Source organism: Orbicella faveolata, unplaced genomic scaffold (assembly GCF_042242905.1).
Source record: "Orbicella faveolata isolate gen_17 unplaced genomic scaffold, um_ofav_v1 contig_25, whole genome shotgun sequence".
Lineage (NCBI taxonomy): Eukaryota > Metazoa > Cnidaria > Anthozoa > Scleractinia > Merulinidae > Orbicella > Orbicella faveolata.
The window spans coordinates 15,984,572-16,006,549 of record NW_028301553.1 but is presented as its reverse complement, the minus strand read 5'-3'; the positions used below and the strand labels follow the sequence as shown (position 1 = coordinate 16,006,549).

General features: G+C 39.5%; 1 protein-coding gene across 1 annotated transcript; it reads right to left on the bottom strand.

The window, feature by feature from the left end:
* Nucleotides 1–449: 449 nt before the first annotated feature.
* Nucleotides 450–21,978, bottom strand: LOC110052884 (propionyl-CoA carboxylase alpha chain, mitochondrial-like). The gene is made up of 26 exons (XM_089293395.1): nt 21,867–21,978; nt 18,928–18,972; nt 18,389–18,436; nt 18,245–18,313; nt 17,967–18,080; nt 16,955–17,008; nt 16,570–16,701; nt 16,224–16,260; nt 15,764–15,842; nt 15,529–15,631; nt 15,268–15,294; nt 14,769–14,836; nt 14,173–14,393; nt 13,579–13,652; nt 12,986–13,060; nt 8,823–8,891; nt 8,637–8,712; nt 7,432–7,542; nt 6,214–6,316; nt 5,558–5,663; nt 4,484–4,582; nt 3,733–3,783; nt 3,530–3,595; nt 2,730–2,804; nt 2,509–2,586; nt 450–2,157 (listed from the first exon to the last, which is right to left on the bottom strand). Exons 1-26 carry the CDS (start codon nt 21,930–21,932, stop codon nt 2,074–2,076), a joined length of 2,130 nt encoding a protein of 709 aa, XP_089149521.1. The 5' UTR covers nt 21,933–21,978; the 3' UTR covers nt 450–2,073.

The following is a 21,978-nucleotide window of genomic DNA, read 5'->3' as shown; positions in this document are numbered from 1 at the left end:
ATCAAGAAAGCCCACCACGTGACCTGCAAATAACTGGCTACAACCAATGGTCTGCTCATGCGTAATACCGTCTCAATGTGTTTTGCTGCAAATAATATTCTGCTCATGCGTAATTGTAACCAGTCTCTTCGTGAAAAATGGCAGATTGCTTTCCTGAGCTGTCAGAGAGCTAGTGATTTACATATGGAAAATAAAACGACTACTGAACTCGGTTATAGCAAAATATAAATATCGTGATTTGTCAGTGTCTCGCAGATCAATTATTCGCATCAGCCTTCGACCTCGGCAAATAATTGATCTCCTGGCCACTGACAAATCACGATATTTTGCTCAACCTCGACCAATAATAATTGTTAATTTTCATGTAGCCATTTCCACGCGGATCCACGCGCGTTAACCCGCGTGTCATAAATTAAATCATCCTTTGATACAACCACACGAATAAAAGATCTCCTAAAAGTTTCGAGTATTTTATTCAACTCCAGGTCCAAAAATTACAGATCTAAAACTTAGTTTTTATAATTTTGTCTCACTTGAAATACTGTTTATTCTCTTTGTAACAGTGAGTATACGTTAGGTATTTAAAACTGAAGTCTAGCTCAGTTTTTTTCTCTTTCATCCCCCCCCCCCCCCCCCTCCCACCACAATATTACATAATTTTGTTCTGGTAACTGTCTCAGTTATAAATTATTACGGATTCTTGTCTCTCTTTCCTTGGGAGGCACACAAGTTATATTAATTTAGATCCGAACACACGTTTAACCGTTGCGGGAACTACGTACCAGTTGAGAGCGATGAATTGCTATTATAAGCCAGCGTTTTTCCTCCTTGTTGTTGCCAAGCAACATGACGTCAACTCATTGCGTAATGCTGACGTGACAATTTGTCAGAGTGCTCGTGCTATTGGATGATTTGACGCTAAGGATGACGCCTAGTAAAACAGGAATTTATATTTTACCTTCGAATTTCGTAATTTCCTAGATCTGTTCAGTACGCCTATCGGTCTCACAACTTGCTCAAGCTAAAATATGTACCGCCAGCGTTCAATTCCACATGAAAATACGAAAAATTAGCCACCGTCGTTCACGTTTTCAAAAATACGCAGAACTTGGTCATTTCACGTTGTTGTTTTGTACAAAGATTTATAACGCACGTGCACAACCATTGTTCTATTCATTAAACCTTTTGTTTGTTGGCGTTGTCGTTGCCGTTGCCGTCGTGCTTTGCTTAAGTTGAAGCGCTGAAATGACGTCTTGTAAAAACGGAACTCGGTGCCTCGATCGGAGAGAAGACGCAGAATCGAACTGATCTAATCCCTGAGATCCCATTTCCTGGCCGGTTCCATTGCCAAAAATCTAAACTAATAAAAGATGGCAGCATTTCAAGACTTTCAACCGCGAAGTAGTAGTCTAAGCTAGTGAGGGTGTCATCTATCCTGTCTTGGTACTATAATTCCAGCTTTGTATTACGACTAAACACAAACCCGAAGACCACATCACGAGTGATCTAACAGATTGTATAAAACAGATCATCAGCACAAGGCCAAGAACGATTTTAGAAAGTAAAACTTCATTTTTTTTCTTAAATGTTAAGCAGTATGTTTACTTTTCATGAATAATGTTAATTAAGAATATTGGACATTTCACGCTCAACTCTAAAAAGTAGTTACAAAAAGACTCACGATTAAACTCATCAGCACTCACAATGGCTTAAACGACGTCAACTCAGTTTCTACAAACGACTTAATTTGTAATCTCAGCCCTTCTGTTTAACGCACGTGCAAACTGACGGCATTGACACGTGCACACAAAAATCCACTCAACGGGTAAGTGGCTTCTGCTCACACGTGCACAAGTCATTTCCACGTGCATAACAGAAGCTAATTACACGAGGAAAGAGTCCTACATGCACGTGTCAAATAGACGTCATTTGCACGTGCAAAATGCACTCCCTTGCACGTGCAAGTAAAACTCCTTTGAATGCAAGTGAAATCAGTGTCAATTAGTGCAAATAGAAGTCACTTGCACGTGCAATCCTAAAAAACCTTTGGCCGCACGGGAGGGCAGTGCAGTCTCAATGGTCTGGATGATGTTCAATTTCTACCATAATGTCGCCTTCAGCAACTTTATCACCAGCTTGGAAATTTACTGTCTTCACCTTAAAAAAAAAAATGGAAGTGAAATTGTCAAGGAAAAAAGCCAGTATATGATACGATCCCTAAGGCCTGGTTTTCTAAACGACATAGGCACAAGCACACGGTACAGAGGACGCGCACAACACAAGAATAAGCGCGAGCGCAAACAGATCAAAACATTTTTCTTCTTGTGCTTGCTCTTACGCTTATGTAAAGTCAGCGATCGTCTGCCATCTTGTTTTACTGTATTGCGAAGGTATGGAGGCTAAATAGGCGATTTGTCGTATTTACGGATGCTTAGTCGATAAATTAAAAGTCTCTAAAGTACGGCTTTCCCAAAGTTCTGGAATAAGCTGCTAACAAGTATTGCTTACCGTGCCAGAAACACCAGCGTGTAAACTGTTCTGCATCTTCATTGCTTCCACTACTGCTAGTTCTTGTCCTTCATGAACCTAATTAATGAAAAATAGTCAATGTAGGAGACTATGTCGACGTTCTTTTGGGCTGTCATGCAACCAGCTTTCGGTCCGTCATGAAAGCAGCTTCCATGAGTGGGGGAAAGGGGTTTGTCTGACCAGCCAAATGTATGACGTACCGTTTCTCCAACACTGACTGCAATTGATACCACTGTTCCAGGCATGGGGGACTTGAGGAATGGAGACATGTCCTCCTACATAACACAAAGAGAACCATGAATGGGATAAGCACCTAGGTACAGCACAAAATTCCCTGTCTTAATTACGTCAAGTTAACCTGAGTCGAGTTAAGTCAAGCCATGTCATGCCAAGGAAAGCTAAAGCCTTGGTCAAACGGTGCATGATAGTCGGTGAAAATTCGGAGAGAATCATTCAACTATCATCAACTATCATCGACTATCATGCACCGTTTGGCCAGGCTTTTAAACGGTGCATGATAGTCGGCGATGATAGTTGAATGATTCTCCCCGAATTTTCACCGACTATCATCAGCTATCATCGACTACCATGCGCCGTTTGACCAAGGCTTAAGTCACGCCATGTCAAGTTGGGTCAGGTCAGGTAAAATAAAGTAAGGTTAAGAAAAGTCAAGTCAAATGAAGTCAGGTCGAGCCAAGACAAATCAAGTCAAGTCAACTTCAAGTTGGCTAAGGTCAACTAAAGTTAACAAATTAAAAGTCAAGTCGAGTCAAGCAAAATCAAACTTGTCAAGTCAATTAAAAAAATTGAAAGTAAACCCAAGTCAAGTATCAAGTCATGAATAAATAAGACATCGCTCATGTTTAAACTCCAAACCTTTGACAAGTGTATAGTCGCGCGAGAGGAAAAATTTCCTTTTACACTGTACCATTTTAAGAAAGGAATGACAGTAAACTGTTTGCTTTCCTGCTCAAAACCGGTTTGCTTCAATTGTACATACCTCTACTTTCTCTGGCATGTACTTCATGTACTCGTACTGTTCTTTCGTGTGCACTCGTAGCTTGTACTAAAACGACAATGAGGAAGAAATGATAAAAATGTCAAATTATTTACAGCCAAGAGAAAACAAAACCAAAGCTTGAGTGCCTAACGGGTGTCATGAAAGTCGTGTTGTTTCAGTTTGAATCACCTTCGAGCACTTACCGTCGTTCCGTAGTGCTGAATTTTAAAGAGATTTCCTTCCTTCTTCAACGTCTACACGACAAACAAAGAATAAAGCATCGTTGATTACGTTCTTCAACTAAATACGCGTATACATAAATAAGTATGGGTGTCGGTATTCAATCTCTTTCATCATTTGTTTCATTAAAAAAATTGTAGAAGTCATGGTTCATTTAAACGGTGAGTTTGGCAATTATTGAGATGACAGCCTTTAGTCGATTTTGGCAAATCACCAAAAGGCACAGTTTGCAAGTCCGTTGTTTGTAATTCGCCTCTCTCGATCCATCTTGGTTCATTAATTCCTGTTTAATAATATTAATCGTATTTATTATATGACTAAGAAAATTACTTCATTGTTACTGGCTGAGAGCAGTGCAAATTAACGCGCGCGTGTTCGCACTTTTCTCAGTCATATGACAAATGAGTAATCGTATGAAAGCTCAAGCAATTAAGGATTTACACTACTCGTAGTATTTGAAAAGGCTCGTGCAATTTAAAAGAATTTTCAAAAATCAAACGTGGTGTAAATCCTTATTAATTGCACTCGCATTCATACGATTACCAATACTAATTGGTCTGTCTCGTTAAACTATCACTCGAGGCTTTCTTCGACCTCAGAATGAGTGTTACAGACTTCGCTGAAACATCACAGCTAGCAACAATGAATTCTTCTTTAGTAGGATGAGGAGACGATTGCGTAACCGTGTAATAATGTATAATTTGATATTCTAACCTGTAACAGCACATCATTGCCATTGATGTTGGCTTCAAATACTGGATCTGCCAGCCCGGATGAGGTGCTAAAATCTACTTGTCTTCCATCTATTGTGACCTACGAGGCATATTGAAGAAACTGTAGTTGTTTTAAATTATTTTTAATAAAATCTTTGTGAACTCTTACTAGAGCGATAATTACAACTAAAAGAAGCTTAGTGTTAAAGAGAGAAGTTACCAAAATTCTAAAGGAAACTGTTCCAAACTCAAAACGCAAGCCTCGAGTTCTAAAGTTTCTCCTCCGCCCCCTTTCGGGGTTTGGGGGTATTTACAGAAAAATTTGATGAAGGTGTGAAACCCTTAAGGCCCGGATACACGGTGCAACATTGCGCGCAATATTGCTCGCAACAATTTTTCACTCGACGTGCCTGCACGGTTGCAACATTTAGTGCAACATTACACGTAATATTTGATGAAACGTACGACGGGCGACATTTGGGTCGGCGGTTAAATTTGAAAGTGAGATTTGATTGGCTGAACACTGAAATTTGCGTCACAGCATTGCACGAAATGTTGCAGATGGTGGATACACGAAGAAATTTGTTGCGCACAATGATGCAGAAGTAGGACGAAATTTTACAGCTGCATTATTGTGCGCAAAATTGCGCGCAACAATTTTAGTTGTGGACGTAATATCCGTGTATCCGGGCCTTTAGCCCAGTTCTGGACCAAAATTTGCGATTTTCCCTACCCTATTTCAGAGCCGACCCAAAATTTGATGCCCCATTATAGACCTAACTCATTACAGATATACCCACTTCACACCAAACACACCCAATTGAAGACCAGAGTGCACAAACCAACACGGTTCAAAAACCATACTCTTTAGCGCCACACATACCGATAGAACCCGTATAAGGGGATACCCCTCAGGGTTTCTCCCTATTGTAGTCCATTTCATTTTCTTAGATTGTCATTCATCCTGTCTTTTGCCTAGATCGGTACAAAAATTAAACTATTGAAGCTGCGTTTGCTATGATGTAGCTCAGGAGTGTAGGTATAGGTTGTGACCTTCTCTAATTAATCAACTGACCTGGAAACTGCCATCTGGTTTTGATTTCACCAGCATTGGATAATCTGCTTTCTGTAGAGTGATCACAAGATCCCAGGTCGATTGCCTCTTACTCACAGCGTTGAGCCTAAAAAACAGGTACAATCTTAAGTTTAATAAATTTATCTGAAGACGTTTAACAGCACGAATTGTCAGCTATAAAAGAGCGCGGAACCCATTATGTTTTACGGTTTGGGCGAAAATGAGTTGGGGCGAGAGTGCCGCGCCCATGTCTCGTCCCAATCCCTTTGTAGTTTGAAACATCTCTTAGTTTGAAACTTCTCTAAGCAACTGAAATTTTATTGACTGTCTGAACAACATTCTGAAAACTTGTATTGTTTTTCTCCATTCTGTTATATCATGTATACATCTCTTCTCTCATCAGTTATCTATTCCCTTAAATATCCATAGGAACATTACAATAACTCGAATTTCGAGTTATCTCAGTCTCCAGACTCAAGTTCTACATATTTTTCTGTTCTTCTATTATATACATTTTTTGATGCACGAGTGAATGAAGTTATTGTTGTTTTCTCGCCTCATATTCCCTGCCTGACTTCAAGAGAAAAGCAGACTGTCAGCAGTCTGTGAGGAAGGAAACACTGAAATGTTTGCGACTTCTCGCAGCTCTCACTTACTTGCTCTGGTTCTTGAATGCTGTTGCCTTTCTTGCTCGTTGTACAAAGAAATAAGCAGTTGTGGCCAACAGTTCATCTCTCTCCTCTTCTGTCAACTGATGGCCTGTCGCAAAAGGAAACCAGTAATTGTTTGGGGTTTACCATCAACTAAAAATACCCGAACTTTCGAAACGGAGGCAAAAGGTGTGAAAATTTCCTTAGAAAGTTTCCGGAAAATCTGAAAACTGTTTAGCCTGGAGAACAGGCGGATTAGCGGGGAAGAGAGCGAAACGCGATACACGAGCGCGGAGCGCGACCACGTATATCACGCTTCGCGGTCTGCTCCGCTAATCCGCCTGTTCCGCAGGCTAAAACCTGTTGAATCCACTTGACCTAAAATTCCGGGAATTCTGGGAGAAAAATCAAACGGAACGGAAATTCTTAAGAAGAAGGTTTCGAAAATTTGGGTATACCTCAAGGGATTGTCCACTTTTTCAGAAATTTCGGAAAACGCTGCTCCATTCCAGGTTCAAACCGGAAGTTTTGGCCGAACGGAAAGTACCCCATGTTAAAAGACTAGCAAGAACCACAAATTAAAAGAGAGAAGAACTAAACTAGAGGAATGCTTTCCATTTGCATGGAAAACCAGTGAGAGTTTTCCGCCACATGGAACAGTACAAAATTTCAATAGGCAAAATAAGACCGGATGAGTGTGTAATATTTGACAGGATTTGAAAACCTTCCAGTGGAAAGGACTGTTCCCAGTCATTTCCCACCGAAACAACTGCGTATTTCATCAACGAGCATGGGGGAATAGAGCGAAAGAGCAAATGGTACAATGATTTTGCGATCATTTCGGTAAAAACGAGAAAAGAGGAATTGCTCTGAAGGTATTCCAAATGTTTCGAAAAATGTCCATTGGAAAGGTCCGTTCCATTTGTTGTCGCACCCAAAAACTGTGGGTTTTTTTTTCATACAACTGGTAAGAGCCCCAGATGTGTACTACCCAGTCACAATGATTATTTATTTCCCCGTTGGTAGCAGGGCTGTCATTAAGTTTTGATTCACCTACAGGTAGCCTTGACCTTCAGACCTGTAACAAATTCGTTACTTTGTGTCTGAATTGTATCAACAACAATCAAGTTCAGTCCCACTTAAGATCAAGGGTCAATCAAACATACTCAGCCATAACTGGTGTTACGGGTTAGAGGCCTTGACAGCCCTGGTCAGAATTCTTACCTTTAAATCCTTTTGGATACTCTTGAGGAAGGAACTTAGTGGTGATGTCACCAAGGCGGAATTTAGGATGATTGAGAACATCACGGAGAAGGGATACATTGTATGTTACACCTACAAAACGCAAAGCAGCAGAAAATGTAGAACTTTTACACCTGTCAACATCACAGATTTTTTTTGGAGGGAAAAAGCTATGGCATTATTTCACGCTGTGCAAGGAGGCTCAGCACAAGGTAGTCTATTAAGTTAGCAAAAGAAATACTGGTGTGTGACCATTCACATAAAAGCTGTTGAGCAGTACTTTCATGTGGTACTGTTTACTAATTTGTGGTACTGCTGTACAAGGTGGTTCTAACTTTTAAGTCTGTGGATGAAACCCTAGTGTGTGACCATTCAAATGAAAGCTATTGAGCAGTACTTTCATGTGGTATGGTTTATTATGCTGTACAAGGTGGTTTAACTTTTAAGTGTGTGAATGAAGCCCTAGTGTGTGACCATTCAAATGAAAGCTATTGAATGAGCAGTACTTTCATGCGGTACTGTTTATTATGCTTTATTATATCTCTGTTAGTACGCGCGCTGTGATTGGTCAATTTGGTGGGCCGTACTCTCCTGTACGGCCCGCTAAAATTTAAAGTTGGTTTTGTTGCCAAACTGTTTCGTAATTTATCGATAAGTGTTCTTAACTTTTAAAGCAAGTGAAAGTTTAAAACTTTCCATTACTCTAAATTATGTAGTAAAGCGTGCTAACGACTTAAAAACAGTTTCAAACTGACTCGTTATGCTTCCGAGGTGCGTCAGAAATTTGAAGCCGTTCCGAGTCCGCGTGAATAGAAATCGTTTCCGAACCCGTCAGGCACACAGTAGAGATATAATAAATATCTTACTAACCTCGTCTTCTCGGTCCGTACTGTAAGTTACGGATCCTCGTTTTTTCCCCTTCGATTTGTGACCCGCGCCCTTCGCGCTTGGGCCATAAATCGAACGGGAAAAAACTCTGTCCGTAACTTATAGTACGGACCTCGAACTCGGTTAGTAAGAGGTATGTACAAAGTGTTTCTGACTTTTAAGTCTGTGAATGAAACCCTAATGTGCACTCAAATGAAAGCTATTGAGTGTGATACCTTCGTGCAGTAGTAGGTATTGTGCTTATGACGTGGATCTGCTAAAACTAAGAAAGGTATCCTGCTTTTCTTTGTTGTTTTTACCTCTGATAACGTAAGAGTCCAGCGCTTTGTTCATCAAATCAAGCGCTTCATTTCTGGTTTGCCCATGGGTTACCAACTAATGAAAATAAAATGAGATTTTATCCTTACATAAAGCTGTCAAGAAGGCAAGAATAAGACTACATGAACAGGATGGAACAAGTGAAAGATTCACTGCAGAAAATTTACCTTTGATATCATAGAGTCATAATAGATGCTAATTTCACTGCCTTCAATGATACCGCTGTCACAGCGAACCTAACAAGGGAAATAAAATACAGAGTAGAAAGTGGGACTTAAAAGATAAAATAACTAAAACTAGAATTATCAACTCCCAACAATGTAGGCACGTAATGCGTGCAAAACACGTAATGTATATATTAAAAACTGGATCATCAGACAATGCAATTCAAGAGTTTTCATTGGCTTAGCAGTCATGGTATATAAGTCATTATAACCTGCTCTACAAATTTAGTAAGTGTATGCATAGCTTTTTGGGGTGTTTTTAATTTTAATTTTAATTTTATATATTTTGGGGGAGTTTTTAATAAAACAATAATATTATTAATAAAGTGTATTATCGTTTGTCTCACGATGTAGTCACTTGAGATGTAGATCGCGACGTTTCGACTGCTTACTGCTAGTCTTCTTCAGGCGATAAGGTCGACTGATTGCACGGTATCATTTATATCACAAAGGTCGGCTTTGATTGGTGCATTTCGATCCTCCTATTGTTCCATTATTCCGGCGAGTAGCTGTTCCCTCAGTGGTCCGCTGTTGTACCGTTCTCCTGTTGTTGTGTTTCTTGATCGTGGGTATCCATGCTTCAGGAATTTCAATTCCACTATCCCTGTTGATGTTGTTAGGGTGAAGTCTTATGTGAATAGCTTCCTTGACCCTACGTGTGTACCAGTGAGGATCTCGATCAATAAACTTGACCTCATTCCAGATAGGATAGTGGCCGGTCTCGTGGGTGTGTTCAGAAACGGCGGAGGTCTGGGTTCGGGCGAGTCGTATATCCCTGTCGTGTTCTTTGATCCTCTCCTGCATAGATCTCCCTGTTTCCCCGATGTAGACTTTGCCGCACTCACAGGGAATCCTGTAGACAACACCATCTTGTTTAGCCGGGTTGACGGTGTCCTTTGGTCGCACTAAGTGTGACCGAAGTGTCGTGTCGGACTTAAAGACGGTGCGAATGCCTTGTTGTTCTAGGCAGCGGCGGAGAGACTCCGAAACTCCTTGGACATAAGGTAAAACGGCGGTGGATTTAAATTCCGCGACAGGCTCTCTTCTTGGGGTTGTTCGTGCCTTTGTGATCTTCTGTACAAAAGAGGAGGGATATCCGTTAGAAACAAGTACAGATGACAGATGTTTCTTCTCTCCAGCGATTACTGATGGTTTGGTGACGAGACGTTTAGCCCGGTCGTACAGACACTTCACAATATCGCGCTTTACTGAACGAGGGTGGTGTGAATCATACGCTAGGTACTGATCAGTATGTGTTGGTTTCCTGTAGACACTGGTGGTAAGGCGGCCATCAGGTTCTCTGTAAACTGACGTGTCGAGAAAGGCGATCTTGTTGTTGTTCTCGATCTCCATGGTGAAACGGATTGATGGTTGTTGACTGTTCAGGTGTTGCAGGAAGACGTCAACTCTATCCCGATCCAGGATGGTGAAAGTATCATCTACGTAGCGTTTCCAGATCTTAGGCTTGCAAGGTGCGGACTCTATTGCTTGTTCTTCAAATATCTCCATGTAGAGATTAGCAATAACCGCGGATACAGGGCTCCCCATGGCTGTGCCGTCTCGTTGTTCGTAACGCAGGCCTGGCTGACCGCACGACACTTACACCAGTTCAAATCGCGGACCTCTTGAATTTCGTATTAAGATCTACGTACTTCCAGTACAACGGATCGATTTACGAACAACGAGACGGCACAGCCATGGGGAGCCCTGTATCCGCGGTTATTGCTAATCTCTACATGGAGATATTTGAAGAACAAGCAATAGAGTCCGCACCTTGCAAGCCTAAGATCTGGAAACGCTACGTAGATGATACTTTCACCATCCTGGATCGGGATAGAGTTGACGTCTTCCTGCAACACCTGAACAGTCAACAACCATCAATCCGTTTCACCATGGAGATCGAGAACAACAACAAGATCGCCTTTCTCGACACGTCAGTTTACAGAGAACCTGATGGCCGCCTTACCACCAGTGTCTACAGGAAACCAACACATTCTGATCAGTACCTAGCGTATGATTCCCACCACCCTCGTTCAGTAAAGCGCGATATTGTGAAGTGTCTGTACGACCGGGCTAAACGTCTCGTCACCAAACCATCAGTAATCGCTGGAGAGAAGAAACATCTGTCATCTGTACTTGTTTCTAACGGATATCCCTCCTCTTTTGTACAGAAGATCACAAAGGCACGAACAACCCCAAGAAGAGAGCCTGTCGCGGAATTTAAATCCACCGCCGTTTTACCTTATGTCCAAGGAGTTTCGGAGTCTCTCCGCCGCTGCCTAGAACAACAAGGCATTCGCACCGTCTTTAAGTCCGACACGACACTTCGGTCACACTTAGTGCGACCAAAGGACACCGTCAACCCGGCTAAACAAGATGGTGTTGTCTACAGGATTCCCTGTGAGTGCGGCAAAGTCTACATCGGGGAAACAGGAGATCTATGCAGGAGAGGATCAAAGAACACGACAGGGATATACGACTCGCCCGAACCCAGACCTCCGCCGTTTCTGAACACACCCACGAGACCGGCCACTATCCTATCTGGAATGAGGTCAAGTTTATTGATCGAGATCCTCACTGGTACACACGTAGGGTCAAGGAAGCTATTCACATAAGACTTCACCCTAACAACATCAACAGGGATAGTGGAATTGAAATTCCTGAAGCATGGATACCCACGATCAAGAAACACAACAACAGGAGAACGGTACAACAGCGGACCACTGAGGGAACAGCTACTCGCCGGAATAATGGAACAATAGGAGGATCGAAATGCACCAATCAAAGCCGACCTTTGTGATATAAATGATACCGTGCAATCAGTCGACCTTATCGCCTGAAGAAGACTAGCAGTAAGCAGTCGAAACGTCGCGATCTACATCTCAAGTGACTACATCGTGAGACAAACGATAATACACTTTATTATTGCATCTACCACGATGAATAACAACAACCTTTTCCTCGACAATAATATTATTTTCCTCACACTTGTTGGATATGAGATAATCTTAGCCAACTTGACACTATGCACCTCATTGGCTATCTACCATCTCATATCCAATGCATGCTCATGGAATAATTGTTAAATATGTAGATAAGATACTACATGGCAGCAAGAAGATATAAATTTTATTTTCAAGTGGTAAAAACAATATTTTAAGAATGAGTGCAGCAAGTGAGTAAAATATTGTTTTTAACAGGAGAAAATAATAGTCATATCTTCAAGCCACCATGTACTTTTCTTTTTTATTATGCAGACAAACTGACTGTTTGTCTAAACAACCATGAAAAAGCAGGAAATTGCAGCGTCAGTAGTGAGGATGTGGAAAATACACCACATGGGTCCCAGATGTAGTTTCCATATGAATTTTATGAGTGGCATATTTTCCATTAAAACACTCATGTCTATAATTAACAAATGGTAAACGCCATAGCGTGTACTATTGAGTTATGGATGCACGCGGGAGGTTGCTAAGCACAAAAGAAGTGTAAGAGTCGCATGAGGTGATAGCCGAGTGCGACTCTAGCTTCTTGAGTGCTTAGCAAACCTCTCAAGTGCATCCACAACTCAATAGTACATGCTATGGCGTTTACCATTTTTTTTATAACATAACATTGAGACATTGAACAACAGAAGCCCTTTTATTGAGCTACATCACAAAAAAATTTTCATGTAGTCTTACATGACAAGAGAAAACAAGCGCGCAAAAATTCATTCATGACAACCGACTGCACACCAGTAACTGGATAAAGTTTCATCTTCACACAACTGTGAAGATAGTTTCGCATTTCTGGGAGAAGGACGTCGGCCATTATTTTGGCAACAATGTCTGTCAAAAGATTTGCTTTGTAAACATTAGCACACACGTCAGCAGCGTACACCCATGGGCAAATAGTAGACGCTAAATTAACCAATCAGAGCGCGCACTTTGCTTTAGTTATGTTATAACATTAAAGAGTGCTATGAAGCTGGTTGTACGAAGCCATTTGTTCACATTACCGACTTATGACAAATTGAGAAAACTAATAGGCAGTGAAATTACAAACTGATACAAAAAAAATACCAAAAATAACAAGAACATGAAAAAATGCAAAGACAAACTCACATTAGGAAGATGAGTTGGTTCAATGTACTTGTACAATCTTCCAATCGAGGGTAAACCAAAATTCTTGTATGGATCCTTAAACAAGGAAGAATGATTAATTAGCATAATTATGTTAATATTTCGTTACAGTTATATCAATATTTTGTGTGTCCAAAGACAGGTGACAACAGTGAAGAGTATCATCTACCAGAGGATATTGTCTTAATATACCTCCAAATTATCTTGACTAACATTAAAAGAGATACATGGCAACTAGTAGGGAGAATTGTGATTTTGAGATTTGCAAGGAAAAGAAAGTGCTGAGTTAGCCTCAAATTAGCCCCAACCGAGCCAGAGCTCTTCATTTAAGAAACCTATAATCCAGCTTTTCTGTTCTGTCAGCAGGGCTGGTGATCACTTCAGAAACCAATCAATGAATTCAGATTTGTTGCTTCCTTAGTCTGTGACTCTTAGTGAAAATTCTTGAAAAAAATCACCTTGTCACATTTTGCACCTTTCATTTTTTGGTGGTACAAGAGTGAAGTTGGAGAAAGTAGGAGTAGCAGAGAATTGTGAGAAGATAAACAACCAATAACAAAGTTCCAGTCCCTGACCTCAGCATACACTCTGCATTCCACTGCCCAGCCATTTACTGGAATATCAGCTTGGGTGATGCTAAGTGGATGACCTGAAAGTTGAATAAACAATGCTTTAAGCATAAGATGCGTAATTGAAATTACACAGAAAGAGTTTCATAAATATTCTGTTAAGCTCTCTGCCTCTCGAGGTTCCCTTAGATTCCTAACAATAATGATGGTGAGATGGTATGGCCTACGTGTTGCAGTTCTATTTTTATTTATTTATTTTTTTCTGCTTTAAATTTTTTCAAACCAGTTTTTTCCCCACTATTTGGGGGTTCTTAAAAAGAATGTCATGGACACCATCCACCACCTCCTCAATCCCTAACCCTACCCTACTACCACCAGGATCCCATATTTGCCCCCTCCCCTCCACCTTTTGACATACTACTGCCATGCTACAATATTTGATTTATTTTGTACTCATCTAGATTCAAACACCCAATCTCTGACTTTGTTGTCCAATTTCATAAGATTTTGATGATCTAATAAGTTATTGGCCCCAGACACCCCCTTCCCATTTGACGAAAAATTTAAAGCAAAGGTAAAAGCTGAACCACACTGTCCTACCTGCAGCAACTCTGATCATGTGTTCCACAAGATCGACCCCAGCTACCATCTCAGTGATGGGATGTTCCACCTGCAAACGAGTGTTCATTTCCAGGAAGTAGAAGTTCTTCTGTGAGTCAACCAAACACTCCACAGTACCAGCTGAGTCATATCCAACTGCTTTGGCAAGAGCAACAGCTTGTTCTCCCATAGCTTTTCTCATGTCTGGGTCCACAAATGGGCTACAAGAAAATTATTTCAGTTAGCTGGACTCAAAATATACAATCGTGATGTAGTTTCACGCTTGTTATAGGCATGAAGAAAGAGTATTGTAATCTGGCTCAAGAGAGCAAAAGTGAATCAAGATAGACACTTTGTCCTGCATAAAAGCTAAACTGAGGGAAGAAATCAGAATTGCAACAGATACAAAGGATCAGCTTGACACATTTTAGGTTTTGCTTTTCTTATTTTCATGCACATCATCAGCTGGCCACTCTCGCCATTGCTGTCACCACCACTGCTGCTGCTGCTGCCACTGTTGACGTCACGCCTCCAGATTACTGGTCAATGATTATAATTAACGTACATCGTACAACAACAATTAATTGATTTTTCACCTTGGTGATTCTTCAATGACCTTCTGGTTGCGTCTCTGGATAGAACATTCTCTTTCATTCACATAGACCTATTGGCAAGTATAACACGCAATTAAAACAATGTGAGGAGGTAGATCTACAAAATACTAAGAAGTGAGCACGCATGCCCATAGATGGTTTACTGAGTACACATATATAGTCCTGGTTGGAGAGTGGCACACAGAGAGGAAGCTACCTTGCCCATGCACACAACGTATCGACCTGAAGCTAAAATTTGCTCTTCATGTGGAGAAATTAACTCACTTAAATCATGCCAAGTACTTTAAACAGAATTTGATACAACATCTAGGTACCAATCATGCTTGGATCTTTCTTCTCAATACCTGTCAGGTGGAGACTTATAAATATAAAACTTAGATGTCTTTTGAAGCCAAAGAGCTGACTTTTAATTGATTAATATTTATTATTAAAAGGCAAAAATACATCAAATGGTATTTATAAATATGAACTTTCAACTTACAGCATCTCCATACTTGTCTCCTAGAACCTTTACAGAGGGGAGAATAGAATTAACAGCACATTTTAAACTATTACCAATATGAGTCCATGTCTGGACTCATCACTGACAAATGTTAATTCTGCAAATCTTAGCACCAAAATCATTAAAAAATTACTACCAGTATTATTCATTTTAGCAGTTGGCAGAAGCACCTCACTGACAGAACTAGCTTGTTTCAAAAGCAAAGCAATGACAGTGACAAATAATACTGCAAGCTCGCACCTGAATCTCAATGTGTCTTGGGTTGTCAATGAATTTCTCCACCAACAACCTGTCATCTCCAAAGCTGGAACTAGCCTCTTGTGATGAGAGCCGAAATCCTTCCCTGATAACAATTTAAATGGAATTGCGTTCACTAAGCTGTGAGTGAACACCTTAAAATCAATTACGAATATCTACAGTGTGTCTTCAAATAAAACATTGTAGTCTATAACAAGTTAAATTGAAAGCTTCTCACTTTGTTTCCTCATCATTCCAAGCTATTCTCATTCCTTTGCCTCCTCCACCTGCAGAAGCTTTGATCATAACTGGATAACCTAAAAATTCACACACAAAAACATAGTTTATTAATTAAAATCAAGTAATGAGGAAAAGTGGGATTACCAGGAGAAAACAGAAAAGCTCACAGAACATAAACTGAATGGGCCACAAATTCAAACACATCATCATCATCATTGTCATCATCATCATCATCATCATCATCATGCTCATCTTAATCTCCTCTCATCACGCCAATAGGCATATAAGGACATAATAAACATGTTGGGATGAATTAAACCCTGGAAATTTAATTAACCCCTTGAGACAAATGCATATCCAACTGTAGGTGCCATTGTTGCTTCACATGAATAACCCTTTAATTCACCCTAAGAAAGATCAGGAGCTAAATTAGTAGTGAATTAATATTTGAAGCTTACCAATTTCATTTGCTATCCTGACTGCATCATTGTCATCCTAAAGAGAATGTGAAACTTGAATGTGAGCATATGTCCTAAAATTTCACCATTCCTGTAAATCACAAAAGCTTTATTCCTGTTTGAAATTTTTCCTATAACACTGTTCTTCTGAAGTTCTCAAAACAGCAAAATTGTTTGGGTGTCATAGTTTACATGTAGTCTTTTACATGTGCGCCTACACATGAGCGTTGTATGAGAATGCTCACTTGCTCAAATAAAGAATGCTGTGTTTTGCTGCACTGAGTTGTCCTGAATCTTGATCATCCTGATTCTAAACTTAAACACCCTTCATCAACATAATACTCACCTTGACAACTCCTTCAAACCCAGGGATAATGTTCACGCCAGCCTTCTTTCCAATCAGCTTGCTTTGTATTTTATCTCCCATTGCTTGCATAGCGGATGCTTTTGGACCAATGAATGCAACACCAGCTTTTTCCTTTTGATAGCATGAAAACAGATAAGTTACAGAAAAAAGGCACATTATTGACGGTAGCTTTCCTAGAAGGGAATAGCCAGCACCATAAGCAACTGAGAATATAACTTTTGGCAAGTGAAAAGTATATCATCCACTTCAAATAATCCACAAAGCACTCCATTTGCAACTCTCTTGTCAGTCTGTAATTGAAACTCAAATAAAACACTTCTCTGGTACTTACAATATCACATATAATGAATCAAAGTAAGATTACCAGTCTAGCAACAAACTTGCTGTTCTCTGACAGAAAACCATATCCAGGATGAACCTGCAAGACAATTATTCAGAGTATAAGAAAGCATATTACTGGACAGGGCAGGAAATTGAAATTATTGATTCTGGCCAGCACTTGAACTTGGACCGTCTGATCCAGAGCAGACTTCAAGCCATTTTATTTGGACAGCACTTGAACTTTGACCGTCTGATCCAGAGCAGGCTTCAAGCCACTTTATATGTTGCCTGTTCCAGGGTCTCAGTTTGTGGGGACAAGGGAAAGAGGAAGAACAAGAGTGCAAGAACAAGGGGGATCCGGGGAAACAGATAGGAGGTCCAAACCCCTCGCCCTTTCTCCACTTGTTCTTTGCACCGCACTAAACTACCCTTACTGAATGCCTGGAAATAGCCACTTTATGACTAATCTGAAAAGGGGACATCTAAAATATTGTACTCTCCTTGGAAGGTCTGAAGGCATGCTATCCTTAGGCTAGAAATTTTCCAGATTTCAAGCTTCTTAAGCATCTTAATGGCAGGTGTAATAAATATAGATTTCCAAAAATGCTTTAAAAAAAGTAACTAAGTTGTTCCTCTTGATGTATAAATTAAATTAATTTTTAACAGGATGCCAGTTTATCTATCTGGCTAAACACCTAATCCAGGTCCCGATCATGAACTGGTGGACCATCTCCTACAAATGTATTTTAATGTTGCATCAGTGAAATACAGTTAATGGACTGAGATACTCATCATCACTAGGCCTCACAAGGAAAGAGATATTAAATTAAAGAGGTTCTGTCACAAAATCACAGGAAGTCACACAGGTTATTACCTAATGCAAGGCAGTGCTCCCCCATTAAAACTAACTCGACTTCTAGTTTGCTTTTAATTAGTAGCTTGCATGTTAAACAACCAGCACATCACAGCTGTATTGTTCTGATGGGAACAGTGACATTAATGACACATTATAAACAACTTAACCTCAAGAATTTAGTAAGGAGTTATTTCCTCACCGCTTGTGCCCCGGTGGTATTTATTGCCTCCATGATGGCATCCATGTTCAGATAACTCTGATTAGTTGGAGGAGGACCAACACAGAATGCTTCATCAGCAGTTTTCACATGAAGCTATAAAATCAATAATTTATTAATATATTTTTTTAATATCAAATATAACTTCACACTTGTCATCATAAGAAGAAAGGAACCAAATCTGAGCAAATTCATCAAACTTTTACCATAAGAGAGAGCTGACCTCAAGTAAGGAGACATCAATGTTGATCTAAACTTACGGCATTTGCATCTGCTTCACTATAGACTGCAACAGTTTTGATTCCAAGACGTTTGCATGTTCTCATAACCTGAAAATCATGGAGAGGCCAGTTAAACCTTTGTAAACAGAAAATAATTAAATATGTAAACCAAATTTCACTTACCCTACAGGCAATCTCTCCTCTGTTGGCTATCAGAACCTTGTCAAAAAGCTGTAAAACATCAAATTTGAAAATGAAAATAAAAAAAGAAATTAATTACAACATGTAAAAAATCAGACAAATGTAAGCTCACAGTCTCTTTCAAGTTCTGGACTAAGCTAGACTCGATACTCTATACTCTATTTTCCTGAGCTCACATCAATAATACTTTTTTCGTGCTTAGGGCTTCTATGACCCAGTTCCAATTAAATTGGGAGGTGTTCTCAATAGAATAAGCCAAATTGGAGTTTAAAGAATTAGTGTATTGGGCATGCCTTTTTATCCCTGATCATTCTCTTCTTTTATTATTTAAAAAGGAAAACAAAAACAGGGAATAAATAAGGGATAAAACTGCATGCACACTGCACCAAATCTAGAAACTCTGATTTGGCTTATATACTGCTCCTGATCTGTAATGAAAAAGAATCTACAGCACGTGAACAAGATTGACCATTACCATCATCCCTACAATGGTTGAAGAAAAATGGACATAAAAAACTAACCTGATCCTTTGGAATTGCTGACGTCTGTGCTCTTCTAAGGAAAATCTGTTGATAACCATTACAAAAAAAATGTTTGGGAAAAATGTCAATAAAACCATACCACAGAAATCATTAATGTATCATAATTAAAACACAATTCTGTCATCTCAGGGGGAAATGGCCTATGCGGACTACACACATAGGAGAAAACTACTTAGCCTAACTTACATGGTTACAACAGGCCTCTGACTTTTTAAAATTCACTGACTTTTTCCTGACCCTGATAAAAATCAGATTTCCCAGCCTGAATAAATACAAAATGTCAGATCTAGTAGTGGCTTCTGGTCTCAACTTACAGCTGTCCTTTGCTCCCATTAATGAAGACTCATCATTTTTCAACAAATTCTCCTTCTTCATTAAGGAAAAATATTGTTGAGATCACTTACTTTGCTCACCTGAGCAGGGTCCCACAATGGCCCCAATTTAAGAGACGACTGATTTAATGTGCTTGAGGTTTCAGTAATCTAATGCTGTTTTACAGGGATGGGTGATTGGCCCATCGCCCAATGTTACCCCCAACCTGGAGGACCAGAGGAATTTTCTTTCCTTGACCATTTCCTGACATGTGGCAACTATGACTTAACTTATGTCTTGCTTTGTTTACTCAAAAGACATCCTGATGACATAGCTCTACAGATCCAAGTACAAACAGCTGCTTTCTAACTGCTAGACAGTTTTGAATTTTAACAACCAATTGCAGATGCTTTTAATTACATGTATATATCTTTGGAGGCCTATGGCATCAGAATAGAATATTACACTATTTCCAAGTTGCCTTTTACCTCTGTTTCAAAAATGAGTCCTGGTGTGCAACCTCTGTTATATTGAACAATTTTAGAAAACAGTCCTAAGAAAATACACCCGCTGATTGGTTAAAAATCGTGTTTCTATAACTCGATGGAAACACAGAACTAGCACGAACTGTTGACGTAATGATGCTGCGAGCAAAGAGAATTTACACTTTGATAATCAAAGTTACCAAGCTGTTTTCCTTTTTTTCGTCACGGTGTTTTCTAAAAGAAATAGAAAACATGTTTTCCATGTTTCTATTGAGTTATAGAAACACTCGTGAAAGTTTGGGAGAACTCAAAAAAGCTGTGGAAACACTCGCCTGCGGCTTGTGTTCCCACAGCATTTCTTATTCTCCCAAACTTCGACTCATGTCTCTATAACTCGATAGAAACATGGTACATGTTTTCTATTGCTTAAAGATTATGAGCTCAAGATTTCTATCACACATAGAAATCAAGAGCAAATAATCTAATTGCTTTAGTATAAGTCTACCAGTCGTTCAAAACTCAATCTAAATCCTCTTCACAGACACTTCAAAAATGCCAAAAGCAGCTGTCCTTTTGTTAACAAGTGTACACTGCTATGCTACTCATTATCTATCACGGATTATAGTTCACCACTAAATTTTCTCCGATTCTTATTGATTTAAATTGATCACGTGACACGATAGTGTTCATCCGTGGAGAGACACTATCAGCCCATAGTGCCTGTCCGAGGAAAATACCTGGATGGATAGTACTCGTCTGTGTAAATGTTTCTGTAAGGAAGCGGGCTTACGGAAAGTAAACAATTGAAATGTATTAAGTGGGTTTTCTTTTTCAAATTTTACATTTGGCTTTAACGACCTTTCACAGCTTTCATCCAAAAAAGTTGAAAATAATTCAATATGAATTTTGAACTGGCGCGCGGAAGAAAATTTAGTGGTGAACGATAAAGACAATAGAGTGTTTATGTCTCGGAACTATCGGTCTGATAGTTGCCCCCTGGAAATTTGATGTTCTTAAAACTAGCATATTTGCCCTCAAAGCTTCGCTTCTCAGGCAAATATTTGTTTTGAGAACATCAAATTTCCGCAGGGCAACTATCAACCGATAGTTCCTCAACAGAAACACTCTATTGTTTAAATAGATAGTGGGTAATGTAGCCAATCAGAGAACGCCATTCGTGATAGAACACTAGCAGATTTATACTTTTCCCTTGACAATGGCGCCAAGATGTCGCCAAAACGTCGGATTTATCTATCGTTAGTTTTTGCCTGTATATGTTTATCTAAATCATTGTTGATTACGATAGATTTGATAGACAAAATTGGTGCAAGTAAACCTCATCATCACATTAAAGGTTGTACAGCAAGACTTGTTTGGAAACAAAGGAAAAGCAGGGAAAGTAGTGGGAAATTTATGTGAAAAAGAAATGCTAGCTGGATTAATCAGGATAGGTGCTAATAATTTTTGCATGCATTTTGATACATGCTGAAAGTGGTCAACAAACTGCGTACTGCATTAAAAAATACATAAAATGGCGGGGGTCATATATTCCATCAAACACACTGTCGTATGTAAGGTTATTACCGGTATATAATTTGTAAAATGTACAAACAATACAATTTTTATAGTTCAGCAATCAATAGACCATTCTAGGAATCACTACAAAAGTGCATGTTAACGAAACAGAAAAGAAAAAAATCTGTTGATGTAAGATGTAGCTGGACTAATTTATTGTTTACAATCATGCAATTTGATACGCCTACATGAGAACCCTAGACGAAAGAGGTAGTCGGAGCAATTGACCCCCATTTTACTGCACTATCTACAAAAATAATTTTAATATCTATTGGTTAGGTATTAAAAAAATATATAATATTTTATAAAATAATAATATTGCTTCAAATCATTTATAACGCTTTACGGTGAGCTCATTTAAAATCAGCTTACTTTTTTTAGGCTTAAATTCCAAGTTAATTATTATGCATACAGTCTGCTCTAGCAACGCGTGCGATCGCACACGACACAAGGCACAAGGTAAATCTGGCTTTGATCACCACAGAAAAGCTTTTGTTCAACAAGAACAGCACCATAATACAAAGGAGCATAAAATATGTTACAAACCTTGAAGGGTCTGGAAGACCCTCGTAATAAAGCGGACAATCCGAACCCCATGCCTCTGCTAGACATCTTTACAAGGCTACAAGGTTGACCCAACACGATCAGAGCCTGCGAT

Bases quoted from the DNA above. Each gene is read 5' to 3' on its own strand.
- LOC110052884 (XM_089293395.1), bottom strand. From the start codon at position 21,932: ATGTCTAGCAGAGGCATGGGGTTCGGATTGTCCGCTTTATTACGAGGG. The intron at 15,843-16,223 runs GTAAGCTTCAAA...GTGAATTTTTAG, and splicing joins CAGGATAGCAAATGAAATTG to GTTATCCAGTTATGATCAAA. The intron at 2,587-2,729 runs GTACGTCATACA...TTCATTAATTAG, and splicing joins CAGTCAGTGTTGGAGAAACG to GTTCATGAAGGACAAGAACT.